Below are 22912 nucleotides of genomic sequence, written 5' to 3' on the forward strand. Positions count from 1 at the left end.
CTGAGCCAAAATCAAGAGTCAGACATTTAACTGACTGAGCAACCCAGGCACCCCAAAACACTCATTTTTTGTGTGTAGAGATGAATAAAGGCATTTTCCTTTTCTTTCATTCTGATATCTTGAATTTTAGAAGAGAATATACTGTATTTGAAATTATTTCAAGCTCTTTGAATTATTAAAAATGATTGATAATTTGTTAAATGAAATGGATTACCATATGGAAATTCATAGAGAAAGAATGCACATATTTGTATTTCACTTTATATCATTTATATAGGAAGTAGTAGGTAAAGTGTGAGTATTGATTAAATAGAGTTAACGATAAAAGTAAATAAATAAGTAGAGTTAACATTGACAAGAAAAATGCCGCACAGTGGTCTCTCTGGGTGAAACCAAGTGTACTTTTCTTTCAGAAGAGGGGCTTTTTGCTTTTAGAACAGTAATGGAGGGAGCCCCACTCTGGATCTTTTTGAAAATTATTTGTCCATTATGACCCTTCAGTCCTAGGGAAGTTTCCAGAATTGTATACTGTTAAAGATCCTTAGACTTGGAATAGTGAGAGACCCTTGTTATATTCTTATAGCATTATTGTGCATTTTCATATGCCAGTGGATATATGTAAAGCATTTTTGGAAAATACTGCATGATTATGATAAAGTCATTAGGCCTGTTCAGGTATACTTACCAGAGGTAAAACTCTGATTATTTAGACGTGGAAGACCTCTAATTCATCTCCTGGATGGGATAGATGAATCGAAGTGTCTAATTTGATTGGCCTGGATGAATCAAATAAACCGTTAATGATCAGGGATTCAGATAGCAACGATCTATATAGCACTTATTTCCTAATTTAGCCTACAAATCAGGGATTCAGATAGCAACGATCTATATAGCACTTATTTCCTAATTTAGCCTACAAATGTTTTCTCATCTCCCATGATGCTAATGAGTTTGCCTTGGTTCAGTCATAAATTACAATGTACAACCCGTTGTAACCAAGTAGCAAAGGAATATATACAGCTCAAGGCAGTTTACTGACCTCATTATAAAAAATTAACGTACGTGTTTTTACAGTACGTATGCCTCTCCCTTCTTGATCTGTCAAGCCGGAATGAATCATACTGTGTTGTCTAGCAGCATGATTGATACTCAGAAATCATATGAAATAATTCACTTTGGTAAGAGCTGCTACCACTTCGCATTGGAGCTCCGTGACTGTGCAGTGACTACATGTTATTATCTCTCAGAGTAAACATTAAAGAATTGCTATCATGTTAGGTGTTTCTTAGACTTTCCCTCTCCTTAGAGAAAATGAAAGAATAGTGGAAAGGGAATTATCCAGTCACAAAAAATCAGTATCAACAAAACAGGCATTTTTTCCCCAAGAATTTTTTCTTAAAAATATTGCAGGAATTTTTTTCCTTTGTTTTTTATTTAACCTTTCACTCCCAATTTTTTTCTTTCCTTGTTATTAGTATTCTCTATTCAGAAATACCACACAAGAAATGGACAGATTCGGCTTAATAGAATAATTTATTTATATAATATTCTTACCTCTTATTTCAAATGCTTTTGTTGGGAGTAAAAGGACTGGAAGCCCATCGGTGGGTCACCGAGAGTCTGCGATTCTCCTAAAAGCGTGTGCAGAATGATGTGGATGTTGTGGATAATGTACATTTTCCTGGTGAGAGGATCAAGTTTCCTCAGACTCAAAGTTCCTGATCACAAAAAAAGAACCACTGATGGGACAAAACCACCCAAAACAGCCTGGCTGCAGTGAGAGGATCTTCACAGTTTCTGGAGGCTGTGTTCTCCCTCAGCCCCTCCCGCCCTCTGACCCTCCTTTTAATGCCCCAGTACTTTTCGTTTCAGGATACAAGTATGGAAGTGTGTCTTCATGCTGGGGGCGGGGGTGGGCGAGTGTTGAGCCTTCAGTTTGGACTTGAAGGTAAGCTGTGCTGAGAGGAACCTTGGAGACTATACAGCAACAACAAAACACTGCGGCTGCACTTCTGGGGAGAGGGGAGAGGTTAGGATGAATATAATTTACTGTGGCGTAGTTATCCGTCCAGTCTCGGACATGTACTGGGATTCGCTTCATGGCTGTGTCAGTGCTACAGCCCTGAAAGCTACCTCTGTTTTACTAAGAACATGAGGGGAAGTGTGAAAATATTTTGTTTGAGAATAAATACTTGCAGTCGCCTAATTTTTTTATATACGGAATTATAATAACTAATCTTATCTGCCAAAAAAGAAGTCAAACATTTAAATTTTCAGAAAGCATTTCTTACATTTGCAGAGCCAGTTAGTAAGTTCATAAAGACGAGGAGTAGGTTTTTTTTTTTTATTTATAGCCCACAATTAAGACCAAACAACTCTCTACAATGTAGACGAGGCTCACTAACTGGCAGCGATGGCTGGTATTCGATTAGCCACTGTTGATTGGCAAATTGAGTTATTTAAATTCAGGTTAATGAACTGAATTGTCTATTTCCCTAATTTTCTCATTTTGGTAACATATTACACTTTTCATAGAAAGCTGTCTCAGTACCAATTTGCAATGAAGTGGGTTATAGATGAAAAGACGTTAAGTAAATTGCACTGAAGCAAATCATTGATTCATCTTTAAATTTTAACAAAATGGAGTTTTCTTTGACCAATTGTGTTCATAGGCTGAAAGACTAGGCACATATCTTAGCTTGGATTGGGATAACAAATTACCACAGACTGGGTGGCTTAAACAACAAATATTTCTCATAGTTCTAGAGGGTGAGGAATCTAAGATCAATGTGCTGGCAGAATCCATCCTTGGTGAGGGCCCCCTTCCTGGCTTGTAGATGGCCATCTTTTCTCATTATGCCCTTACATGGCAGAGAGCAGAGAGAGAAGCAGACAATCTGTGTCTCTTCTTATAAGGCCACTGATCCCATCTTGAGGACTCTGTCCTCATGACCTAATTACCTGCAAAAGATCACATCTTCAGATGCCATAGCTTTGGAGATTGGGGTTTCAATACGTGAATTTTGTGAGGATATGAATGTGCAGTTCACAACAGTGTGTATTTTTTTAATCTTGTAACAAATATTCAAGTAAAATGAAGACACCAATATATAAATTGTATCAGTTTATCTTTGCCAAACACTGAGATCTGAATTAAGACAGACATAATTTAATTCTACTGTTTTGACAGCATGTGAAATCTCTGATTTCAAACTAGCTCTCTGTATTCTTTAAAATGTGCTAATCCTGAAAAGCGTGAGCCCATAAATATACGGTATGGGGAAATTTAAGGTCCAAATAGTGGCTGTAAATATTTTTGAGGCTTCCAAGTTGGTTCATATAAATGTGATCCTGCCCAAAGGCTATTTCCTTCTCTGTAAGGTATCTAATGAGGTCTTCTGTTCAATCTGCAAAGGATGATAAAGCATTGCTGAATGGTTTTGTCCCAGATGCACTGTGAATAAGATGCCTGGAACAACAGATCAAAGCCCTCTTGAGGCATTATTATATATATTTATTATGAAGCATTCAAAAATGACAGCACACAAGTCACCAACAAAACAGCAGTTATGTCATGAAAATTATGGGGGTGAGGGTGAGGTTCTCTCCAGTATGCCAACAAAATGCAATTAAACAGATTATATTGCTAAGAACAGTCTGCTTTGGGCTGATTTTGCATAATATATTCATTTAACTTGTACCCACATAGCCAAATGTTTAACGGGTAGAAACGTTCAACTCATTTTCCTAAACTGAGGGTTGAGGATCACATTGCAGAAGTCCTCAAAGCAAGGCCTCCGTGTGTCAGGTGAGGCTGGGAGTTGGGCAGTGAGCGCCAAGGTCTTGCTGCTTCTGTGTGTCCTGGGTCCATGTGGGTCCCTGTAGGACCACAAGAGACCTGAGCTGGGTGTCTCTCTGTACCAGTTTCCCCCCTTTGCCTCTTAGGACAAATGATTCATTTGATTAAACAAAAAAGAAATCCAGATTTCACCACACATCTCCTCCCACTGCTTAGAATGAGAGAAAAGGAAGAAAAGTGGCCTTGATCTTCCTAAAAAGGATGGCTTTCTATTTTCCTAAATCTTCAGACCCTCCTCTCTCAAATCCAGCATTTTTTTAATCTGGTAAAGACTTCCTGTGTGTAGCTGTCAGCTCTGAAAAGAGTTGAGAAAAATATAGCTGTCAGTTTGAGAATGCAACCATTTACTTAATCATGTAGCATTTTTTTAAACTTTTTTTTTTTTTTTGAGAGAGAGAGAGAGCAAGCATACTAGCACGAACTTGGGGGGAAGGGACAGAGACAGAGGGGGAGAGCAAGAATTCCAAGCAGGCCCTGCACCCTCAGTGCAGAGCCTAATGCAGGATGCAGGGCTCCCTTCGAGGCTCAAACTCCCAAACCATTATTTCATGACGGGAGTGGAAGTCAGATGCTTAACTGACTGAGTCACCCAGGCACACCAGTTATTTAGCATTTTAAGTCATATAGTCAGTGACCCTTTTTTAAAACCAAGATTTCTGTAAAACTTCTAATATACTACAGATGCGGAAGGTCCGTCTGGGTTCTAGCATGTGAAAGATCTTTCTTCTGTATTGTTCCTGTATTGTTTCAGTTAACAAATTACTTTTTAATTTTAATTGATGAAGTTATTCTTATGTCTGAACTTTACTTTCCAAATCATACTTTGTGCTGTATACCAGAGAGCTGGTTTGTGTGGTATAGTCTTTTTTATATCACTACTGTTGTCTAGCAATTTACATATTCAAATGTGTGTAATAGTTACACATCCTTAAGTAGATCAATCATTTTACCAATGCGAAAGCAGTAAAGTGTATTCTATTTAGTAATTATATCTGAATTTATGATATATACTGTTAAATTAAGTCTTGTGGTCCTAACACGAGCTAAGATAAGAAATAGAGTGAATCTTCCATGACAATTTGACTTGTAGAAATCATCTTGAATAGGAGTTTTTATTTTTTAAATATTTTTAAATACATTATTTAAATGGAAGATAAGCAGAAAATCTGAACATTAAGTAAACTTGAAATGATTTTTAATGCATTGTTTTTGTAATTATTTATTATGCTTTATTTGCAGGACCGTGTAAATGCATTAGAAACGGTAAGTTGGGGCATTTTCATTATCCTTTTGTCCGAATTCCTGCTGTGTCCTGGTGTAGATTTCAGAGAACCCCCCTCCCCAAAGAAGCAGTTCCAGAAAGCACTCTTAAAACTGCATCTAGGATTAAAAGGGGAGAGACTAAGCTAAATTATACCTGAAAGGTAGGTGGATACAGACCTTTAAAATGAAAATTTAAAAAAAATGTGCATATTTAAGTGGTGACTTGCTTTCTCAAGAATGATGACACCAAGATGTCCTAAATTATGGAAAACATAATTAGTTTAAATATAGTCAATATCCTATATTGGTTCTGTATTTCCCAGTCACTAAAAGGACTGGTTGACAAGAAGTGGAGATTGGGATCCTGCTTATACTTTGAGGTCCTGATAGTCAACCTCATTTTCCTCATTTTGTACATCGTTTTCACCACTACCCAAATAGTGTTAAAAGCTAGTCAGCCTTGTTCTCAATACTCTTACTTGCAGGAATCTCTTAGGGAATGTATTTCTTAAGGTGCACGAATGTGAAGATGACATGCCTGCAATATTTATTGTAAAATGATTTATTTTATATGATTTTAGGGCAAAAGGGACAACTTCTTGTTTGACAATAGAGTAACAAATGGTTAGATAAAGTGTGGACTTTCCATCCAACATGCCACTAAGGTTATGGAAAGGGCTTTTAAGAGAAGACAAATTAAAAAATAAAATCATATCTACTTCAATAATAACATGTAATGATAGACATATGAATAAAGAATAGAAGAGACGTAGCAAAACTCATCAGTGACTTGTTAGATGTGAGTTAGGGCTGTGATTTCATTCCTTTCTCTATTTTTTCAAGTTTTATAAAACATTATATTACTTTTATAAAGAAACCTTTTTATAATAAAAACCATGTGAACTGAAAGAACATGAAGTGAATTATGGTACCACCATACGATGAAAGATTTCCAGCCATAAAAAGTCATATTTTTAAAATATAAATATTGCCCTGCTCTTACACGTGTATGAGGGGGCAGGAGGATAGAAATGTATATGCAGAGCATGATGCAAATATTGAATATTTTGTGTTAAAAAAAAGACTCAGAAAGCAAGCACACAAAATATTAAGAATGGCTAGGGATTAGTGGTGAGTTTTATTTTTTCTTTCTATGTTTTTAATGAACAGGAAAAAAAAATGAAGCCTTTAAACAATATGGCCAATAAAGAATAAAATATTTATTTTGTGAGTGTGAGGAATGGAGAGATGCTAATAGAGCACAGTTCAGTCTTGTGTAAGCAAGTGATTTTGATTGACAGTGTCCAGACCCTCGTGGGTAAATAATCTATTCCCTAGATTTAACTGGGCCATTTGGAAATTACACTGACCTTCTCAGTTTCAGTATGATGACATTGTAGGTGAATAAAATGTTTAGTGTTCTTCCACATATATTTTACTTACCCTTAGGAAGTGTCTTGCCAGCAGGATTTGGCTTGTGAATTAAACGCTCTTTTTAAAGGTATGAACAAAAATAGAAATTTTGAGTCTGAGGGCTTGGGTTCAGCATACAAAATACCACTTATACAACATTTAGCAAATAACTTGTTTCTTGATTCCTTCATCTGTAAAACTGAAAATAATAATAATTAAACCTATTTTATCAAGTTGTGAGAATTAAGAGAGAAAATATATCTGAACATGTTTAGGGCCAAACAAATGTTAGGTTATCATTATGTGATTGCTTATTATTTCTTATTTAATCATTTTAATTATACCAGTATGCCATGCAAAACTGAAAATTATACAAACAGCAACTAAAACCTATAACTTTTATTAGTATTCGTTAGTCTTTTTTATTTATATAATCTCTTTACTAAATCTACTATGGAGTATGATCTTAATAAGTACCTTATTCTAAGCGTTCCTTTAGGAATAAAGGTAAAAATAAAAAGTCATCATGAGAAAAATAAAGCTGATTAAATGGACAAGGTTTTTTACAGTGGCAGTTTCCTCAAGATGGTTTTAATTTGAAATAATTATCAGAAGTAAAACCATAAAAATGAAAATGCTCAGTAATAATGTTAATGCTCAAATATTATGAAGTTCTTTGACTTCATATGGCATTATAAGCAGCAGATTTAATACACTTGGTAGACTATTCATCTGGTAAAGTGTTTTATAGTTCATAAAATCAAATATGCTGAAATTAATCTCAAGATCATTTATTATTCTCTCACAGCTCAGCACTTAAACCATAGGAAAGTATTGGTGGTCTACATTTGGTTAGGATGGTATTAACATAAGTTATTGGATGTAGGGTGTATATTCTGGTGATACAAATATGTAAAAGTTGGAAACTTCATTGCTTCATTAGGAGATTTTAAAGGATCAGTAGTTCTAACATCTGAAAATAAGATGGTCTTTCCATCATAATGAGCAACCTGCGTTGGCTTGTCCCCAGGGATCTAAATGCTTATGTCAGGACTATGTATCTGTTTTTCCTCCTCTTCCCCAACTTTTCCCTCTCCTTCTTCACTAGCATGTAAGCTTCTTGGATTAGAAATTAGATTTTACAGGGCACCTGGGTGGCTCAGTCATTTAAGTGTCCTGTCTGACTTCAGCTCAGGTCATGATCTCATGATTCGTGGGTTCGAGCCCCACATCAGGCTCTGTGCTGAATGCCTGCTCAGAGCCTGGAGCCTGCTTCGGATTCTGTATCTCCTTCCCTCTCTGCTCCTTTCCTCTCTGCCCCTTCCCTGCTCATGCTCTGTCTCTCAAAAATAAATAAATGTAAAAAAAAAAAATGTAAGGTGCCTGGGTGGCTCAGTCAGTTAAGCGTCCGGCTTTGGCTCAGGTCATGATCTCGCAGTTTGTGGGTTCAAGCCCCGCATCAGGCTCTGTGCTGACAGCTAGTGCAGAGCCTGGAGCCTGTCTTCAGATTCTGTGTCTCCCTCTCTCTCTGACCCTCCCCTGCTCACGCTATCTCTCTTTCTCAAAAATAAATAAAACATTAAAAAAAATTTTAAGTAAAAAGAAAAAAGAAATTTAAGAAAAAGAAATTACATTTTACTTACAGATGCATCCCAGGGCCTATCAGACTTTCCTGATATACACTGGACAGTCAGCAAACATTTGTAGAATGAAGGAATGAATGTCAAACTGTACATACGTGATGCTCACATAAGGGGATACAGGTGGAAATAGAACAAGTCTAATAGTTGAAGGAAAAAAATTCCCTAAGAGCAAATAAATTTATCTTTTCCCAGCCTTTCTTATTAGGGTTAAGCTTTATTTGATGTTTCACAAAAGTTCTTATGGTCTTCATTAAAGTTTAATGTGAATTTTTTTAGGAAGGAACCAATTCTGAGCCAAAATATAGCAGGTTGATTCCCCAAATCAAGCTAAGTAATTGCCTGAAATAAATCTTGATGGAGAACTCCAGTTGATGGGCCATGGATGGGACATAGCAGTGGATATATATTGGCTACTGTATAAAGCACTGTGTGGGCAATGGAGGAAAAAAGGAAAAAATTGTAATCAGTTCTCCAAAGGAATTTGTATTTGAACTGAGAAGTTACTTCCATGTAAATAGATTAATGTTGTAAGATAAAGATACATTGTCTATACCACATGAAGGAAATACAGTGCATTTTATAGGAGCTTTTATAAAGAAAAAAATTACAAAATAAGTTATTGTCATTCAGTTTCTAGAAAAAACATGGATTTTGTACTTTGGGGACATGATGGAGGAGATTAGATTCACCTCTGAGAATGGAGAATCCGGGTCAGGCAGAAAGAGCCAGAGAAGGCATTTATGTTGATTGTAATTAAATGTTGAAGATAATAAGGAACAAAAGGGTTTGTTGAAAGACTGTTTTTCAAAAAAAAAGTAAAATTATGAAATCACAACTCTTATACAAACAAATATGAAATGAAGTCATGACAAATGAGTTTATTTTACTCATTAATTAATGAGTGAATGAATAAAATGTTAAAACTGACTTAAAGGAGCAAAGAACCACACATACGTAGGCACTAGAGTTCTGACCTCTATTTAAAATAGATGCAAAACTGACTTCTTCCATACTGGAGGAAGGAAATCCATTGAAACTTTCCCCGACAACATTTATTTGCCTGTCTATGAACAAGACTCATTTGCATTGCTATCAGTTAGTACCAATCAGAGTTAAAGTGGTAGCACAGCTATTTATTTATTTCTATTTAGCTTTTATAAGAAGCATAAACTCTTTTAATGTTTTATTTATTTTTAAGAGGACGCAAGCAGGGAGGGGCAGAGAGAGGGGCACGGAGGATCTGAAGCGGACTCTGTGTTGACAGCAGTGAACCCCATCCCATGTAGGGCTTGAACTCACGAACTGTGAGATTATGACCTGAGCTCATGTCTGACATTTAACTGACTGAGCCACCCAGGCACCCCCATAAAATGGATTTAAATCAGGGCTGGCAGCGTGGCAGATGCTGTCTGTAGGGATACAAACGTCCCAGCAGGATGTAGGATAGAGGGCAGTGGTGAAAGACTGCTGGTAGGAGCAGGAAAGTGCACATTCACACTGACATAAGCCACGTTTAGAAATGGGCTTGGAAAATGAGGGATTGGGCAGTGGGTGCCAGGAAGGGAGGGTTAAATGGATGCCCTTATTTAAGGAAGGGAATTAGTGAACTTAGTGGGAGGTCAAGAGTGAAGAGGAGTTAGAGGCAACACAGTCTGAGTCATTTGAGGAAACTTAAAAGGAATCTAAGACAGTTCAGCTTGCGGTATAAATTCAGTTTTTCATGACAACTCTCAAATTTGTCTTTAGTTTCATTTCCATTAATCCCACGATATTCTACCTTCATATTAGAGTTAGGCATGACTTCAGTTAACAGAGAAATCCAAAAATATTCATGTGTTAAGCAAGATAGAAGCTAATTTCTTGTGTGACAATCTAAATATATGGTGTCTGTGGAAGATATGGGTCAGAATCCGGGCTTCTTTGGCCTTTTTGCTCTACTGTCCTCCATATATTGCTTCCTGCCTCTGATCCCAGATACCTGTAACCACCCCCCCGCCCTTAGATTTGCATTGTAATGAGACAAGAGAAAGGAAGAGCGAGCAAGTAATTTCCCTTTAGTAGAAACTAGAATTTGAACATACTATTTCTGTCCATTTCTTTGGGCCAGAATTTAGTGGCATGATTATAACTAGCTCTAGGATTCAAAAAGAGAACCAGATAAGCCACAGACTTTTGGAAGTTTCGGAGTAAACTTCTAAACCACTCAAGGTCAGAAAACAAACTAGAGTAGAAGTTAGGAAATATATGGAAGTGAGTAATAATAGTTAACACTGTGTTATGTGTGTGATACAGCAAAAGTAGTATTTATGGGGCAACGTCCTGGCTCACAAATTAGAAAAGAAGGATAAAAAATAATGAGCTTACCACCCAGCATAAGAAATTAAAAGGAGGGCACAAAAACCTAAAAAAAAAGAAAAAAAAATCAAAAGAAAGGAAAAAAAAGAGAAATGATCTGAATAGAAAGCAAACAAGCAATATGCAAGGCCAGTTAAGTAAAGACGGTTGTTTAAAAAGAAGAAAATGGCCAATACTCAGCATGACTGATGGAGAAAAAGAGAAGATACAAATGAATAATAAGAGGAATGAAAAAGTGGATATTACTGTAGCTATTTGAGAATTTAACCACATACCAAGGTATTGTGAATAATTTTGCATTAGGAGAAATAACTAAATTCACAGAAAAATGTAATATTCCAGAATTAAGAAGAAATAACATGAATAGTACCATAAGTAGATTTTTAAAAATAATTAAAAGTTTCATCAACAATTTTTAATCAATTAAGATTTTCTCCAGTAAGAGCCACCAAGCCCAAATAAATTTTTTAGAGAAGTTCTATCAAGTATTATGGGAACAGATGATTTTAATTTTTCAAAAACTCTTCCAGAAACTAGAAGAGGGAACATGCCAAACTCATAATGAGTTGGCATAACCTTGGAGACAAAACCAGACATAGAAAGTATAAATAAGGGAAATTAAGGGACTTTTCATGCATTAACATGGATGCAAAAATATTATACACAAAATATTAGTAAAATAAATTCAGGAGTGTATTCAAAGGATAATTCATCATGACCAAACTGGGTTTATTCCAGGAATTCAGAGTTGGTTTAATATTAGGAAATCAATCAGTGTAATTTACCATATGACAGATTAAGGAGAAATAAATTTAATAAGCTCATCTCAGTGGATAAATAAGAAGCATGTGTTCCCATATCATCATTATCAAAAACTGTTTAGCAAATTTAGAAGGGACTTTACTTAATCTAAGTCATATGAAAAAAAATCAGTGACAAACATTATCTTAGCGTTTTGAAAGTCCTCCTTTAAGCCTTGGAACAAGGAAAGGATGCCCCCATTCCACAGCTTCTGTTAGATACTACTGTACATGCAGTCCTGGCCAAAGCAGTGAACAGTTGTTATTTGCAAATACTGTTACTGTCGATATAAAAAGTTAAGAGTGAAGGCATTTATGTTGATTGTAATTAAATGTTGAAGATAGTAAGGAACAAAAGGGTTTGTTGTTAACTCATAGTTAAGCAAAATAGAGTTTAAGAAAGTCTAGTTTGAGAAAGCCCATTCTCTTTCTAAATCCAGCAACACACACCAATAAAATGTAACTAAAGTGTACCAGTACAAAAGTAACAAAAAATACAAAATACATAGAAAAAAATCAAGCAACAGCAACAAAAATACAAGATCTTCATAGAGAAGACACCGGGATAGCCAAGACAGTTCTGAAGATGAGCAAGTTGGGGGTAGTATTCCTAATATATATGAAATTTATAAAAGCTATGAAAATTCAGATAGTGTAGTCTTGTCCCAGGAATATAAAAATAGGCCAGTGCAATCCAATCTACTGCCCGGTGACAGAAAGACATGTAGATGGAAACATGATGTCTGTTACAGCCACTGTCACTGATCAGGGGAGTGAGCAGGGACTTTTTCAGTTGGCAGTGTAGAAAAATTGAAATTGAGCCCCTATCTCAGATGCAAAACTCCAAAACAAAGTATGGCTTAATATCTTCACGATCTTGGGACTTTGAAGGATTTCTGGTGGGAAAGAAGACACTGAAAACGTAAATCCTAGAAGATGTGACTGATGTGACCACACTGAAATTAAGAACTTCTGGAAGTCAGAAGACAAGAATGAAAAGAAGAGCCACACTTAAAATGTATTTGTGGCAAAATATATAGCTGAGTAGCAATTTGTATCCAAATCAATTTGTATCCAAATCTTACTGCCAACAAAGCAATTAGAAAAAGATAAACAACCTAGATTTCAAAAAGAGAAAAGAAAGAAAAAGAGGGGAAAAGACATGAGCAAGCACTTCTGTTGAAAAAGCAATAAGTGAATATATTCAGCTTCATTAGTAAACAGGGAAATGCTAATTGAAATCACAGAATTGTCAATTTTCTTCAAACTGCATGTATATATTTTATGTACTCTTTTGTGTGTCTGACACATTTTGCCAAAAACAAAACAGCAGCAACAAAAAAACAGGGAATGGAAACGTGTTAACAGAACTTTTTTTTTTCTAGTTTTATGACAAAATGATTAATACTGTCCCTGACGGTAATGTTCAGAGATAACTAGTGAGTTAGAGTCTTCAGACTGGAGTAAAATAACCCCCAGGAGTAGGCGGAGATTTTCTAAGGGGTCTTCAGATTTAAGAGAATCGAGTTTTACATCCGCAGCTTCTACATGCATTTCAAGCAGAGTCCTAAAATGACCCTGCCTGAGGAGGTCACCTTACTTTTTCTAATCAACCTCCTCCTCCTTTACAAAGGAAAGGCCTACTTTTCACCCATGCAGGGTTCTACGATGCCGGATTCACCCAGGCACTTCAAGGTGCCAAACAAGGGGCAATTTATGATTTTGATGCATTGGAGGCCTTCTTTAATCAAGTCACTAGGGTAAAGCTTCTTGTCCTTGCTAGTCATACATATATTTTTGATAAGATGTTTTTATTAGATATATGTGGCATTGAGAATATATATACTGAAATTGATATACGTTGTTGATTGATGTTGCAGGGGAATAATGGCAATTTTATTTAATGACCTCACCTCTTTTACCAGTCTACTATAATCAGAGAACGAAATAATTGAAAGTGTCTTCTTTCATCCAAGTGACAAACTTTGGCCTGGCTCGATGCCTTATTTATTTATCTGTCAGAATTATAATTCAAAAAATGGTTGTCACAGAGCATATTAACACATTTATAGAAATGAAAAATCAAGTCAGGCTTTTTTTTCTGCCAGAAAGTTAGCCTGATGTGGCTGGTTGTTTTGATTTAAGGACTAGCTTTGCCAATCTGCAACTCTAGGGTTTTAATGCAAATATATTTAATGCTAATATAAAAGTATTTTTAAGTATTTTTGAGAGAGAGTGTGCATGTGTGCATGTGCATAAGCAGGGGAGGGGCAGGGAGAGAGAGAGAGAGAGAAAACATGAGAGAGCAAGAGAATCCTAAACAGGCTCCATGTTATCAGCACAGACCCTGATGCTGATGCTGGGCGCAAACTCACGAACTGTGAGATCATGACCTGAGCCGAAATCAAGAGTCAGGTGCTTAACCTACTTAACCACCCAGGTGCCCCTAAAACAAAAGTGTTAAAAATGTACACTGAGAGAGGTAGTAACAATATGATTTTTAGTTTTCTTAATACTGTTTGCATATGTAGAATTCAGTGAAATTCCTCTAAGTGAAAAAACAGTTGTAGTTATTTGATAAGTCTTAGTAAATAAAGCCTCTTTCACATATGTTCCAAAACAGAAAGTGAGTGACTTTAATAACTACATTACGGTCCTTTGGCAAGTCAAGTGGTTTCTAATTCTTTGCTTTCAACAGAATTGAAAGAGGACCTAATCAAGTTGATAGAACATTAAAATTAATTTTTGATGACAAATCACTGTGTACTCTTTGCCATAAAACTAGGAAGGCAACTGAGTGACATTGTTATAACAAAACCACTTTCATTTCATGTACTTTTTTATGTGAACAAGATTTCTCAGTGATTAAGTCTATAGAAACAAAAAAGAATTAGAAGTGAAACGGAACCCTGTCTTATTCAAACAAGAGTTAGCACTTACCTGTGGATACATGTGCTAATTGAGTCCAGGAGAAGGGGAAGGGTAGTTAGTATTCATCCATTAAGGGATATACTTTTGAAAGCTTTGGGGTCTTTACACATTTTATATTTAATATTCTCAAAAATTTTAATATACTGAAAATTATAATAATTCAATCTATAAAAATATAAAACAGAGCATTGTGGTCACAGGGCATTTTAAAAATCAGTTTTTCTTTATATATACATTTCCGTTACAGAGAAGGATGAAATACAATAGGATAACCAATAAAAAAGACTTCCAAACATAAACGTATTTTGTATTTGGAGAAAACTTTGTTGGGGAAAATAAATGGGAAATAAATTCAAAGGGCAAAGGAATAATATAAAATTTTTATCTTTTAAAGAGGATCTAATTTAGTTGTTTTGTCAGTGGATAAGTGGTGGTAACACATTACTGATGTATTTAAAGTTTGCTGGATACATTTATATGAGTAATATAAGAGTTTTATTTGAAAAATGTCAGTATTTACAATATTTCAGAAATTTCATCCTCTGCAACTACCTAAAATTGCAATGAAAACATTTAGAAAACTTTGAAATGTGTATGGGGGAGGGAGGGAACAGGGAGAGATATAGTTTAAAAACTTATTTAGACAGTATCTATTCAACATTTTGAAAATCATTGACTTAGAGCAAATGTGTAATTATGTAGCTGTAATTTGTCAGTGTTTAATCAGCTTCTCAAATCCAAGTGGCCTAAAACAATCCAATCTCCCTTGTTTTCAACGTCTACTTAAAAAGATGATATAATTTACAGGATAAATTCTAATCTGTAGCAATACGGAAAAATATATACATAAATTTACCTATATTGGGAAAAATTACAAAACACTGGAAAACTCTTAGAAATATGGTTTTTATTTAAAAAAAAAAAAGCTGTTGGAGCTGTTAGCACACCTCTAAAGGATTCATTCAGGTAGTATCAGTGGTAACAGATTTGAACCATGCACACCGGTTGATCTTTAAGACCTTGGTGTCCAGGAGTACAAGAGAATGCCAGTGTGTGTCTGTGGAAATGACCAAGTAACGCTACATACTCTCCCTTCACGTAATCTGCCATTATAGTAGACAGCTGCTGTTGGAGTTTTTAATTCTTTCCTTCCCACCTGGAGCCGGCACTGGTTGTGCTTCATCCCGTTACCTGTGCGATCCACTCTTCAGGCACCTAAGTTGTTGAAGCAGCGCCATTATTCTTTGTAAGAACACCGAATTCAGCTCTACAGCACTTAGGAATATATGGTGCCAATAGAGTTAACGTACTTACTGAAGTGTCCTGGTTAAACTCAGGAAGTAACTGACTTGAGTATGTAAATCTGGCCACATAACTGTTAATTATTTGCAGTGATTCTTCTAAGTATTTGTAAGAATCTTAAAGCTAAGTAAAACTTGCGTCTATCTCCTTATAAAGCCAGAACTTGCTGTTTCAAAACCAGAAATCAAGCTAGGTTCACTTCTGGTTTTGCCAAGGCTATGAGCCCCTCATTGAAGTTGCCTGAGAGGTTCAGTCAAACTGGCTCGACACCAAATAAAACGCAGTGTGCTCTGTACAGTTTTGACCCAGAATCAGGTGAATCTCAGCAGTTTTGGCTGAGCTACATTGTAAAATTTTGGATTTGTTCAAACTTGACACTTCCTGGGAACCCATTCAAACTGAAACCGGAAAAAGTTTTTGCACAAACCCTGTCCTAGCCCGTCCTGCCAAGTTTCCCACTGCTCTAATGTTAGTCTACCTTCTGTATATTCGCATTGAGGGCAAACGGAAATATCCTCATGAATCTCTCATGAGGGATCTTAGTTGAAACAATCTAGACATTCTCCTTTCACCACCTTGTCCCAAAATACAGAGCCTGTTTCCTGCGTTAGTCAGTATTACAATATGTATGTTTTCCAATAATGGGGTCATCTTCAAAGGGTTAAATTTCTAAAACATGATTGTATTTAAGGTCAAAGGAAGAAAATGCTACTCAAACAAATAGGCTGTTTATTCCGAGTTGCAACCTTGTGGCAAAAGGTGATGACCAATTTAAAAATGTAAGACTTCCCTCAACCCACAAAAAATGGTTTCTTACAGCCCTGTCAAATTTCTCATAAACACAGTGACATAGGGAAAGTGTCATTGAGAAATTACATAATGACTGCGGCTTCACGAGCAGATGAATTTAATATTATCAAATAGCTCGGTGTTTGGAGGTCAGACTGACAGCTTCATATTTGATGCTGATAAGTAGTCCTACTGCCTAACTGCCTTGCAAGACAATGTGTTTCATAGCCCTGCTCTAACTACTATCAATAACAGTGCATTCTGGGGAAAAAGCTCTTGCTTTATAAGGTGGAGATAATATGAGTGTATATTACAAAACACAATGGAAGCATTTTTCTGAAAAATATAATACATATAAGAAATGCTTTCTGTTTTCTTTAAGAGAGCACATATGGGTGTTCATATTACTCAAAGTAATGGTGTATTGTTTTTTTTTAAGATCCTACCTTAACTATAAAACAAAATATTGGTATTATACCCTTAATATGTGGTTGGTGGGAGTAGTGTATCTTACATGTTTGAAGTAGCCTTTTATTTAAAGATTTGGGGGATTTTTATTTTGTGCACCTAATTTTAATAAATTACAGACAAGTTTCAGCTGAAAATTATACGCCTAGTTTAAATTATAATGATATGGTAAATATAGTATCTGATTCAGAGTCAGAAAAGCTAGGTTCTGATCAACTCTCTGTCATGGCCAGACACATGACCCTAGACAACTTGCTTAACCTCTCTCAATATCAGTTTTCTTCTTCTTTTTTTGTTTTTTGTTTTGTTTTGTTTTCTTTGTTTGTTTTGATTGGGCATATCTAGGTGATATCTCCTCTCCAATAGGTTCTGGTCTAACCTAAGAAGAATTAAAATTCTGGTCTTCAAAATTTCTGACCTACCAATATTTGCTGTCAAACAATTTAGTTGATTTAATCATAGGATATATAACAGGTACTTGTCATCCCTACCACGTCTCTGTAATTTCCTAGGTATATAGCAGATTAAGTCCCTACTGCCATGAATCTCACATTTTAGATAACATTCCAACTGGAAGGAGTCTTAAGAAACTCTTTTGAAAACCCCTCACTCTGCAGGCCAGAGAAGTTTATGAATTGCCAAGGGTGGCAAAACAAGGGCTAGAATTCAGGTGTCCTGATTAGTGACACAGTGTTCTTTCCATTCCACATACGCCTCTTGTGACTCATGAGAGTAACGAAGACATGAGTAAGGAATATTTGACAAGTGTCTAGTGAATGTGCAGAATGAAGAGGAAGGAGATCAACAGCTAGATCCCATGTCTTCCTTGAGCAGGGCAAAAAGGGGACTTAAACGTAGGACATTGACGTTCCTGGACCATGTGTAGGATTGTCAGAATATGCCCTCAACTTATTGGTAGGTAAATAGAGTTTTATAAAGCACCTTCGAACTAGTTTTATTCGTTTTGAATTTTGAAGGAAAAAGGTGGTGTGCCCCTCACTCACATTACTTGTTCTAGTTTCTGCAGTGTGGTGGTTATCACATTCGCTTCACACATTACTGGTTCTGTCTTGGGCTTGCTCAGTGGTAACTCAGTGCCTCAGTGGATCTGTTTTATTTTATGCATCTGCATACCAACTCTAATTCTACTTACACAAGTGTTTATAAAGTTTATTTAGAGCTTTTAATAAACTTTGATCTCAGATGAAAGGCTGGAGAGAGCATAAATTGTCACTATTAGCACTATTAATATAAATATCCAAAGTGGTCTTATGTTAATTATTTAACATTAGTGAATGATTTCAACCTATCATTGCCCCCAATTATATTATATTTGAACATCAAACAGTAAAAGGCCCAACCATCAAAATAACCCTTCCCTCATTATTCTCTTTGGACTCTCTGTTCCTAATTATTCTGTGTAGCTGGTGTGATGTAAATGGTTTTCTGAAGCTTTTTCAGTGTTTTTCACTACTGTCATCGCACCCTCTGCCTGTCCATGGCGAAGGCCAGTGAAGCACATCCTTGACTTGTTTATTCCGTTGTCATCAGACATGAACCAGATTGTCTAAAACACATTAGATACTCACTGACAAAACACCAGGAGTCTCTGATGTACTCCCTTTACATCTTTTCAGAGAACTTCCCGTTTTCATCCTTTGCATTTCTCTATCATTTCTAACTCAGAACTTGTTTTGTTCCGTAATACCTCCAAGTTCCTCATTACACATTAGTTTTCTTTAAAAAAGAGTGTATTCACATTTGAGTGAGAGGGAAAAGGAAAAGGCAGGTGACTTCTAAGTTTCTTAGAGAATGATTAGGATTTGGTAGACAGGGAATTAGAAGATATAGTGGTGAGCCTTGGCTCTTTCACAATGGCACCTCACTCCTCTGAGCCTAATTTCTGTTGTCTATAAAATGAGCCCAATTCTTGGCCTGCTTGTCTCACTGTTTTGCTGAGAAGAGCAAATGAGATAATGGATGAGAAAGTCCTTTTATCATTTTTAAAAGTATTCCTCCATTATGTGTGTGTTACCTTTACCAGTCACAGAAGCAGTATATGGCCTGGAAAGTTGGGGCTCATTAATCAGGACATTTGAATTTTGGCCCGAGTTTCACCACACAGGTTGTATGACTAGGTACCGTATGTTATATGAAGTTTACCTCCAAAATTCAATTCAACTGTGTCAAATTTGGCTCTGAGACATATAGATTTACAGATCTTACTTAATAATCCTCATAATTTTAGTTCACCCAGATTTGGTTGACCTTGGGTAGGATTTTTTAAAACTCCCCAAGATTATTCTAATGTGAAGTCGTGATTGAGAATCCCTGATTTGGGCCATCGGCAACATGACCTTTAAGAATACGCCTTATGGTTCATCCCCTACAGCTTGGAGCTACTCTGCCTTCATGTCTATTGGAGTTCATCCTATTCATTTCCACTGAATTAATCCCATGCCTTTTCTACTGTAGTATCATATATTCCATCTCCAGTATTTCTTCTTTCTAATCTACCAAAACAGTTGTAAGATTCTCTCTCAGGCATTGTTTTTCTTAATTTTTCAAGTAGCTTACTGAAATTTAAATTAACTTCAAGGGCAGGTTTATCTAGTCATGAATTTGCCAAATGACTAATTCTCTGATTTTAACAAATTGTAACAAACTGGCCAGTTTAAAAAACCATTTTTGGAAACTCTATGAACAATTACAAAACAAAATAAGTTGTTTTGTTAAATCAGTACATTGGGAACATTGGCTTTTTAATCTGTTTGCTTTTGGCATATTGACTAAGGTTATGTCAACTACCTCCCCATCTCATTTCTTCTTGTTTCTTTTTTTACTACTTTTGTGTTAACCCCCTTTATAGCATCACTTTCATTACCTTTTAGTCATTTCTCCGTTCCGCATGTGACAACCAGATAGATTCAAAGCCTGTCTTCTCGCAAGGCAGTGTCGTGCAAGTAGTTTCTGAATTATCACACTTCCTATCAGACCACCTGGAGCAAGCAGTTCAGGGAGGCTCCCAGGGAAGAGAAGTTAGGCCCTAAATGGTTGAAGAGGATTCTGAGAGGTGGCTTAATCCTCAGTGTACCCTCAGGGTTAGTTGGACTCAATCTTTACTTTCAGTCCTTTTGGTGAGGATTGATTTTTTTTTTTTTACTTTTATTCTTTCTTAAGAATAAAGAGAAAGTTTCCTCATTTTTATAAGATAAAAAACTGATTCTGTCTTGCAAATACCATATGGGTATATTGAACCATGTTATAAATCTAAGATAGTTAATGGATCTTGGTGAGCTTATTTTCGTGAAACATCTTCCTACTTCATCATCCTTGGAATTATTTTATCTGTTATCCATCAATCGTCCCCTACTATGCAAGGAAAAAAAAACTAAAATAGTATAAAGTGGAGGAAAAATGGAATCACGTAGAAGGGTTTGTAGTAAGTGAACTAAGTCATTACTATTACATAATATTTCAGTTTTCTTACTGTGCTGTCCAAGTCTATCAAGAAATAAAGAGATTTTACCCTACTTGCGCTTGACCAAGTTAGTCTGACACACTCTGATGGATGATAGAAGACAAGAGACAAAAGACTTTATTACTCATGGCACAGCAGGCCCCATGGGCTACATACATGTTTGCCTCTTCTCTTTGCTTCTGCAGTCCCATTGGGACAATATGGACATGGGTCTAGGTGGACTTGCACACACAGTCAATCTGTGTTATAGCTATCCAACCCCCAATCTTATAAAGAGAGCTGCAAGAAATACTACCCAAGCTTTGTCCCTGGGAGACAGTACAGCTATTTGCTTTATAAAAATCCTCGAAAAGCTGGGATAAAAACTATTACAACACATGTAGTGGTGCCATGGATAAGCTCCTCCCAAATGTCATATTATCTTTTGAGAAGAAGCTTTGTAGTGTTTTCTTATTATGATTAATTTTATTGAATGCAGGTTGAGAATTCAGAATTTCTCATTTCACTCACAATGACAAAGAGAAGGAAACTGACAGAGGAAGACATTTCCCCCTTATTAGATGAGTCAGAAGATGAATATAAAGAGACCACAGCACTCTAGAAACTAGTGATGATGGTGAAATTAAGCAAAAAGCCAGATTATGAGTCTTCAAATGATAATATCCTAGATGAATTTTGCACACGGAAGAATCAAGGAATGAACAATACATTTCTAAGGACAAAAAGGAAATAGGATACTCTCTTCTAGTTAGTTAGTCAACAAGAACGGCTGCATCATGCAATCAATCATTTGCAACATGTAGCTGGACCAGCCCATTTTGCTAAAAGAATGTATTCAGTACTCTTTCATCTTGTTTTATGTTTGTTCACCAAAATTTACTTCATACCATTCCTAAGTGGATGAACGTTGAAAGCAGGTTGTATAAAAATGTGATTGGAAGGAGAAGATCATACAGAAAAGAAAATTTTTGTTAGATTGACCATCCTAATTGATGCTTATAAATCTAAAAACTGAAAAAATAAATTGCAGTTATATAGTGAAAAGATAGCTTTATCAATTTAAAAAAATAGGGGCTGTCAATATTTTTAGGAGTATTGTGTTTTGAAAATGCAAGTGCAAGAATAATGAGCCAGAAGTGAAAATCAGCTAGAACTCATTGGAAATATGTTTGAAATCCAGAATCAATATTTATAAGATGGGCATTTTCCAGAATCATGAATGACAGTTAATCAGAAGTCCATTGTATTTGTACTTTTAAAACTAGGAGAATATATAGTATGCTTAAATTCCTACTAAAATTTCTAACAAAGTTATTCTTCACTGTTATCTGTTATTTAAATGTTATTCTCCAAATTACTTATCAGATAAGTAAAATATTGTTTTTTAAAACTTCACCTATTGGACTAAATGGTGATGACTAATTTTTCAGATTTACTGAAGATTAAGGAGAAGTAAATTGTTGTGTTCCAGGATCTGGGAGCAAAGTGCCATTCTATATTCTCTTCTATTTGTTTGTTTGTTTTTGTTAAACTGAATCTCCTATCATTCCTGTAGTGTGTAAACTGTGACTTACTTCAAATGATATTACAGTAAATTGATAGACCCAGGATGACTATCAACAGGTATCTTGTTTGCATCTGTAGAAAGCTTCTTTAAATCACTGGATGCCCTCTAAGTTTAAGAGGGAGAGAACATATTTATATGTAAAGTAGTGCTCTGCATGGCTTTGGGGTGTACCCATGTCTGCACCTTCTGAAAAGTAATATAGAACCTCTCACCTTTAGCCTGCAGCTAAAGTTGGCGATGGGGGAGGGACAGGTAAAGGCAATGTAAGGCAATGTAAAATAAGTCAAATTTCGTCTTTCTGACTGGTACTTCTCCTGGGTGTCCTGTCCTAGTATATCCAAAGAAAATGTAGGGAGCAGGAATCCTCAATGAAAAAGTACAATACCTTTCTCACATAATTTGATTTATTATTACAATATGATTATTTCTTTTAGAGTATATCCCAGAACTCCTAGTGCACTCATATTCACTTAAGAGCATAGGAGACCATTCCCAAGTGTAATATAAATTAACCTCTTCTTTCACATTAGCATATTTTTAAATCCGCTTGCATGTTTACAGTTATTGGGTGGCTGAGAAGTAAACTATAAGACTAAATTCAGTTAAGTATTTATTGGGTAGCTTTTATGTTTTAATACCAAAGAGCCAAAAAATAGTGAGGTATAGTCCCTATGCTTAAAATTTCCCAGTTTAATGGTTAAAAAATAAGTCAGTTAATGAAACATTACAATGTAATATACATATATCTTTCTATTGCCCTAATTTATTTTCATTCAGGAACCAAAAAGAATATGCTTGGACTAAATCTGGACTATTGGACTAGAGTAAATGGTGACTTTTTCGAGTCAACTTCAGCAGAGTGAAGTCTGATGTAGTGATGTTATGTGGTTTGATTTGCACATAGTAAGTGCTCAGTAATTCTTGCTGGGTAGGGGAAAGACATATGTTTCCTCCAGTTTCTGTACGGTAAATCCGCTGAAATCCTGCCTAATTTCCAGAGTATTGCATGTTTTCTGGATTTTTTATAACATACTTTTCAAT

At 35.8% G+C, this 22912-nt stretch overlaps 1 protein-coding gene across 9 annotated transcripts in view; it reads left to right on the forward strand.

Moving 5' to 3' along the window:
- Positions 1 to 22912, forward strand: part of CEP128 (centrosomal protein 128) — a 369193-nt gene that overhangs the window by 310915 nt on the left and 35366 nt on the right. For 8 of the 9 annotated variants that reach the window (XM_029951897.1, XM_029951898.1, XM_029951896.1 and 5 more), the window contains one exon: positions 5099 to 5122. In XM_029951897.1, coding sequence (XP_029807757.1) covers positions 5099 to 5122 — 24 coding nt within the window. Of the gene's footprint in view, positions 1 to 5098; positions 5123 to 22648; positions 22801 to 22912 lie in introns of those variants that run through there. The other variant, XM_029951899.1, reaches the window with a different exon arrangement.

This window comes from Suricata suricatta, chromosome 9, assembly GCF_006229205.1.
Source record: "Suricata suricatta isolate VVHF042 chromosome 9, meerkat_22Aug2017_6uvM2_HiC, whole genome shotgun sequence".
Lineage (NCBI taxonomy): Eukaryota > Metazoa > Chordata > Mammalia > Carnivora > Herpestidae > Suricata > Suricata suricatta.